The sequence below is a fragment of the Psammomys obesus genome, unplaced genomic scaffold (genome assembly GCF_907164565.1).
Source record: "Psammomys obesus unplaced genomic scaffold, mPsaObe1.curated_primary_1811, whole genome shotgun sequence".
Classification (NCBI taxonomy): domain Eukaryota; kingdom Metazoa; phylum Chordata; class Mammalia; order Rodentia; family Muridae; genus Psammomys; species Psammomys obesus.
In genome coordinates, this window is record NW_026596152.1 from 9,507,136 (window position 1) to 9,514,445 (window position 7,310).

General features: G+C 50.5%; 2 protein-coding genes across 2 annotated transcripts in view; one reads left to right on the top strand and one right to left on the bottom strand.

Moving 5' to 3' along the window:
* Positions 1–1,445, bottom strand: part of Gid4 (GID complex subunit 4 homolog) — a 25,001-nt gene extending 23,556 nt beyond the window's left edge. The window contains 1 exon segment of the mRNA XM_055594203.1: positions 835–1,445. Coding sequence (XP_055450178.1) covers positions 835–1,281 — 447 coding nt within the window. The 5' untranslated portion in view covers positions 1,282–1,445.
* Positions 1,446–1,588: 143 nt separating this feature from the next.
* Positions 1,589–7,310, top strand: part of Atpaf2 (ATP synthase mitochondrial F1 complex assembly factor 2) — a 15,543-nt gene continuing 9,821 nt past the window's right edge. Inside the window, exon 1 of the mRNA XM_055594204.1 lies at positions 1,589–1,920. Within this exon, the coding sequence (XP_055450179.1) occupies positions 1,788–1,920 (133 nt within the window). The 5' untranslated portion in view covers positions 1,589–1,787. The remainder of the gene's footprint in view (positions 1,921–7,310) is intronic.

Here is a 7,310-nt window from a genome sequence, read left to right on the forward strand (position 1 = left end):
GGGGGGGGGGGGGGGGGGGGGGGGGAAGAGTTGGGAAGCAGCCACAGAGCAGGGTAGGGTAAGCAGCCTACTGTGGGGCAGTTGGCTAAAACCTGACTGATGCAGGGTTTTGGTACTGAAAGGCCTCACGAAGCAAGGTCTAAAGTGGTGCAACTGGACGTACCTGGGTGTGAGTACCTGGTCTTTGGGGAGGGGGCAGGGATTGAGGGATGCCGTGGGTTGTCTCAGCCTCAGCCAATGGAGGGAGGTTGCCCCGGTTGCCCCCGCCGCCCCAGACAGGTGGGCTGGTTGAGTTCTCCAAAGGAGCAAGGTCCCTGAGTTCTCCAAAGGAGCAAGGTCCCTGGCTCTCAGGATGGAGCCGAGATCAGGGGACAAGCTTCCTTCTGGGAGAATCCGACCCTGGCCGCCCCCAGGAGGGTGCTGAGTTTGGGGAAACCAACAGAGAGTTCTTCAGGATCTGACAGGGACTGGTGGGAGGGCTGGCCGGTGTAGGGAGGGCAGGACTTGGGGAGAGCAGACCCAGGTTAAAGGACGGCTAGTCCCAGGGGTGCTTCCGGATCCCAAGCGGGCGAGTCAAAGGCTCGAGTGTGGGACAGTCGTCGGGGTCCGCAGGAGGCTGGCGGCTACGGGCTCTGAGTCTAGGGGTGGGTTAGGGCCAGGGTTCGAGAGTGTGACATCAGCTGGGCAGGTCCCGGTGGGAGGCGCCGGGTTGCAGGAGGCCCCCGGCAGCGAGGGCCTGGTCCGCGGCGGAGGGCTCGAGGAGCCCAGGGCAGGCCCGGCCCGTGAGCGCCGCGAGGAGGCCCTCGGGGCCCGGCCCGGCCGCCCGGCGCTCACCTGCAGCACCACCTCTACGTCGTACGAGTTCCCCTTGCTCTTCTGGTGGCCGCGGAACTTGGAGCCGCTGTAGAGCAGGCTGGTGGCCACGCCGGGCTGCTGGGTGTTGATGGGCGGCGGCGGGATGAGGGAGGCCGCCGATGTGGCTGAGGCACCCGCCGGCGGGGGACACTCGGTGCGGACCGGCATCGCGGGGTCCCCCGGAGCCAGGGCTGGGGGAGGGGGGAAGGAACCGCCGCCGCCGCGCGGGAGCTGAGGCTGCGGGGAGGGCGGAGCGGGGCGCGCACGCGCGGGGGAGGGGCTCGGGGAAGCACCCGCCCGCGGCCGGCGGACCGAGCGCTCGTGTCTCCGCCTGTACCCCGGGAGCTGTTAGCAGGGCTTCCCTGTCCTGGGCAGGGGCACCCTCCCCACTTGCCCTGACGCGCGCGCGCGCACACACACATACATACACACACAAACACACACGCACACACACACGCACGCACTCACACACACACACGCGCGCACACACGCGCACACACACACACACGCACACACACAAACACACACGGACTCCGCCGCTTCCGATTGGCGCGGCTGCGCCGGAGAGGCGGGAGCAAGCCCACATGGCGCTTCCACCTACTGGCGGGCAGAGAGAGCACGTGGCTTGGCGCGCGAATGGCCTTCTGGGACTTGTAGTTTCCTCTCCGTCGCGCAGCATGGAGGGGGCGGGGCGAGCACGCTTGTGATGCTGATTGACGGGGCGGAGAGCAGCGCGCAGGGGGCGCAAGGCGGCGGCGGCGGCGGCGGCGGCGGCGCGCTGTAGGTGTCATGAGGAAGATGGCGGCGTGCAGGAGAAGCCGAGGGCTTTGAAGCCTTGGTGAGAGGTTTCCGTACAGAACCAGAAAGGAGTTTGGAATCTCTTATCTCTCTTACGGTTTTCACGTAGGCGTACAACCAGGCCCTTGGGCGTGATGTGGCGGATCTGCCCCCGGCTGAGGGACCGGGGGCGCTGCCTCTTGAATCGGCTTCCCAGTGATCCCACCGCCTCAGTGTGGCGGGGGCCAGCCCCGCGACCTCCGGCCCGGGCCTACGTCCCGCCGACAGGTGAGGCCCGGACGTGTTACTTTTCGGTCAGGAGCCAAGTCGGGCTCACTGGTGGAGGGTTTCAGACGTGCAATACGGGGTAACTGAGGCAGGGTTTAGGCCCATGAGAATATTTAGAGCAGTGGAGTGCTGAATGACAGGCAAACTAGTGTAGGGGGACACACAGTGTCCAGGGTAGGAGATATTTGGCTCTTGAGGCTTTTCTCAATTTTCTTTTTGTTTGTTTTATTTTTCGAGACAAGGTTTCTCAGTGCAGTCCTGGCTGGCCTGGAACTCGCTTTAGACCAGGCTGGCCTGGAACTCAGAGATCCCCACCACAGCCCTGCCTCAACTTTCTTCTTTTATAGGAAAGCAGGTGTCCTCATTTATTTCAGAAAGAGAAGTCTGGGTTGTCAGTCAGGACTTCCAAGGTCATAGAGCGGACTGGTTGAGGTTCGTGGAAGGCAGAGGCTGGCCTCACTGCGTTGTGTCTCCAGGACCCAGCACATGACTTGGCACGGAGCAGGCAGGCCTAAAGTCTTCCACCCCCACACACTTTCCTTGAGGGTTTTGGGCCCTCTGTCCTAGTGCAGCGCGGCAACCTCTTCATTCTCCAAACCCTCTCTGAAATGAGAGTTTATGCCATGCTTCTTTCACCTCCTGAGGGCTGTAATCGTCTTGAAAGAAGGTCCAGAGATGATGAACAGGGCGTTAGAGGTCTTGCGTTGCTTCTGGAGAGAGGTTTTACGAGTGGGGCTCACTTCAGTGAGTGAAAAGTAGCGACGACCTACTTGTTTTGTGTTGAGGGCGTGTGGTCGCACCTGAGTGATACTCAACATCAGATGCAGGATTCGTTATGCTTACTAATACACTGTGATATCCGAAGTGCATAGGAGCTGAGAGATCACAAAGAATTTCCTTCTACCGTGAGCATGTATGGGGTCTTGATAGATGAGTGAAGAGTTTGAGCGTAATCTGTCCAGAGGTGATGAACAGGCTGTTAGAGGTCTTGCTGCAACAACTGCCTTTATTAGGAAACAATTCCACAGGCAGTTGGGCACTTGCATAAGAGTAGAAACCTGTCTTTTGTTGACTAAATTTCTGAGGTCCTAAGGTCTTGAGCATGTATGATGTTGCTTTCTTTAGTGATGTGAAGCATGAGATTGCCTTTCTTTAGGCTGTAAATTCCATAAGAGTGTGTGTGTGTGTGTGTGTGTGTGTGTGTGTGTGTGTGTGTGTGTCAGGGATTGAACCGAGGGTGTTGGGTTTTGTGGCCGGTGCCTTTACATGGTGAGCTATTTCAATGGTCCATACCCCATAATTTTATATAAATGGGGAAGGAGATTGGGTGCAACAGGGAGCTGAGTTTTCACTTATCAGGACCCAAAGGAAGGCCTAGAAGTAGGCCAGGAAGAGCCAGGAAAGAGGGAGGAGGAAGCTGAGTGTGGTGTCACACACATGTATCAACTGCTTGGGAGACTGAAATAGGTCACTTGAGTCCAGGAGTTTGAGGTCAGCCTGCTACAATAGCAAGGCCTCATCAGAGGCAGTCGGAAGAGGAGACAAGGCTTGACTTACACATACTTCTCTCTCATTGAGCCTCACCCACTCAGTCTTCCGTATATTCCCATTTTCTTTCACATTTGTCTACCTACTATGTGCTAGATAATGCTAAGAGCCAGCTGGAAAGTCTGTAACACAAAAGAAAAGATGGCAGATCAGGCATGTCCATAATGGAGAGCCGAAAAGCATCCACTCACTTAAACTAACCCTTTGCCTATTTGACCTCTTGACTGTGTTCCTTTACTTATGCCATGCCTCTCTGGGCTATGCCCTGCTCTCCTTATTCTCACCGTAGTTCCGCTGTGCGCCCCCTGTACCCCGCTCAGTCAGCATCTCGAGCATGCTTGCCCCAACCCATCCCTTTTTTGTGTGTGTATCTTTGAAGAAGTCTAAATTATACCCCACCGAGTCCTTCTTGGTGAAGACTGCATTTGTCAAGCTGACTGGACTAAGTCACTTAGGAACAGCCACTCCATGGAAGGTTGTACCGAGAGGTGTGGCTTTTGAAGGGCTCACTGAGGGCTTGGAGGAGGAGGTAATGCAGTGCGGAGCCCCTTGTGGGAGAAGCAGCTTATGAGGCCAGAGGCAAATTCCCGAAGAAATCAAAGCTAGAAGTCCTACCTACCATTTACAAATTACCTTTTTCTGTGGCAGCTTCTCCAAGTCTCTGCCACTTCCTCATCCATTTGGGGGACCAAGTTTTATTGGATCACAGCCACATACTTATACATATCATCTGCTTTCATTATAATGGCCTCTGCTCCAGATGAAGAACAATTTGGAAAATAGCGCGTTTACATATTTGGCTGCAAGAATTTTTTCTTTTATTTACTTATTTGTGTATGTATGCATTTGGGCACACATGTGCCATCTGAGAATCATTTCTCTCCTTCCACCTTTACATGGGTTTTGGGGATTGAACTTGGAGTTAGATTTGCACGTAAGTACCTTTACCCACCGAGCCATCTCTCTGGCCCTGGCAGAATTTTTGAATTCCTTTATAAGATAATAATTATAGGATATAGTTCATTTAGGGGCTAGAGAGATGGCTCAGAAATGAAGAACACTTACTGCTCTTGCAGAGGACCTGGGTTCAGTTCCCAGCACCCACGTGTTGACTCAACCATCTGTACATAGCTATGCTTCCATGGGACCAGATTCCCTCGTCTGACCTCTGTGGGCACTAACACATACATGGTGCACTTACATACGTGCGGGCAAGACACTCACAGAGAAGATAAAAGTAATAAATAAAGATAGAATTCACTTAGCTTAGAGTGCATTTGGTAGTTTGACCATCATCACAGTCAGTTTTAGAACAGTGCTATCATGATAAAAATCAGTCAGTAGGGGCTGGAGAGCTGTCTCAGTGGTTAAGAGCACTAGTTGCTCTTCCTAAGGACCTGGGTTCAGTTCCCAGCACCTACATGGTGGAACACAACCATTTGTAATTTCAGTCTCATGGGAGCAAATGCCTTCTTTGGCCTTGGGCACAAGACATGCATATTGTGGACAGACATACATACAGGCAAAATACCTAAATACATTGGGGGAAAAAAAAAAGCAGTCAGTGCTCTTTAGTTACCTGCCTAGCCATCACCCAGGCCACCAGTAGCCACCACTTCTTTAAAGATTTCCCTGTTTTAGACATTTCATGCAAATAGAGTGTGGGGTTTGAGGATGACCTTTTTCACTTAGGGTTTGTCTGTTGTACCATGTGTTCATTCATATTCAAGTCTTTTTATTGCTGAATAATATGTTGTATAAATACACCACATTTTTTTGTCCATTTAGGGACATGTGAGTTGTTTCTACTCTTTGGTTATTATGAATAATGTTGATACAGACATTTGTGTACAAGCTTTTGCGTGGGTTTGGATTCCCTTTTCTTCTGGGTAAGCTTAAAATTGCTGGGTAAAATTTGGGTGGGGTGTGCATTGAAACAGGATTTTTCTGTATAATCATGGCTGTTTTAGCTTTGCAGACCAGGATGACCTTCTATAAGATTGTTTCTGTAAGATTTTTAAAATATGTATATAATTATATTTAAGATTTATTTATTTATGTATATGAGTGCTTTATTTGCATGTGTGACAGAAGAGGGCATCAGATCCTATTATAGATGGTTGCGAGTCACTATGTGGTTGCTGGGAATTGAACTCAGAATGTCTGGAAGAGCAGCCTGTGCTCTTAACTGAGCCATCTCTCCAGCCCCAAGATTTTTTTTTGAATGTGGATGCATCGTTTCAAGTTTCTAGTAGTAGTACACAGAGTCTCTAATTTCTTTGCATCTTTACCAGAACTTGTTATTTTATGACTTGTTAATTATAAGCACCTTAAAGGGTGTGAGGTTGTGTCTCAGTGTGGAGGTTGTGTTAATATTACCATTATTAATTACTGAGATAATCTTTCTGTGTAGCTCTAGATGGCTTAGATCTCTGTATAGACCAAGTTGGCCTCAAACCGCTTGCCTCTGCATCCTGAGCATTAGGATTAAAGGCCTGCGCCACCATGCCTGGCCTGAGCTGCAGGCTTTCTTTATGTGTTTATACTCGAAGAATTTTGGTATATGAAAACCATTGGTTAGAGCTGCCACAGGATTTTTTTAGGTTACCTATTTTGAATTTAACTTTCAGCTCCATAATCCACCAGATGGCGCTGTTTTAAAAGCTAAAGATACTGTGATTGTAGGACTAGCACTGCCTCTTGGTGTACTCTGGGAATTGTAGTCGTATGGCTTTCTGTTCTTAAAAAAAGAATTGTAGTCTGGTGGCTTCTGTTCTTAAAAAAAAAAAAGGTGAGGGGGCAGCTCTTAAACTGTGTCTGGTAGAACTAGACACTGGTAGAACACATTAGGCAAGAGGGATTTTAAAAGGAAGTGACACTGAGCACTACTTGTCTCTGTGTATGGACTTAAGCAATATCTCAGGAAAGAGACGAAGGGTTATTAATTCCTCATTCAGCACCCTTCCTATGAGCAGTTCTCAAGTTGTTCTCTGCTGTTTTTCTCTTGTTCTCTTATAGTCGCTTCTTTGGCTTTTTTTTTTTTTTTTTCATTGTGTATGCCACCCATGTACGTGGAGGACAGAGAACACCCCTGTTGAGTCAGTGTCAGTTTTCTCCTCCCAGCTTTGTGTGGGTTTGGGGGCTTGAATTTAGGCCATGGGGCTTGCGTGACAAGCACCTTCACCTACCGAGCCATCTTGCTGACTCGCTCCTTAGGGTTGCTGAATAAGCTAGGCCGAGTGGCCAGCAAGCTGCCCTGTCTCCATGGCTCTGGCACTGGGATTACAGGCATGTGTGGCTAGTCCCTGGCCTTCTACTTAGGTACTGGGGATTCACCTAGGTCATCATACTTGTACAGCAAGTACTTTATCAACTGAGCTTCATGGAAGCCATCTAAGCCTGAAAATTACTACAATACATCCCTTCCCCGGCAACAGTTAATAGGTTTTAGTGACTGCTGCCTCTGGGCTCACATACAAACTCTTACCTGCCCAGAGGTCTTTTTGCAGCCCATGATGTGATGAGGATTCCGCAGTCTGGGTTCCCACTGTCCCACATGCTCTCACTGTCACTGAAGTCATGGGGTACTTTTTCTCTCCCTAGACAGAGTCTCTAGAGCACATCTCATCCCCAAGCCTGGCCTCTGAATCTGAGTCCTAAGGTAGGAAGACTGGTGTTTGCCCCGTCGAAAGCCTTTGAATCTGAGGCCATTGTCTCGGGTTCTTTTTGCCCTTCTGCTGTCTTGATTTCTGTTTGTCTTTATCATACATCTATCTATCTGTCTATCTATCTATCTATCTATCTATCTATCTATCTATCTATCTATCTATCTATCTATCTAT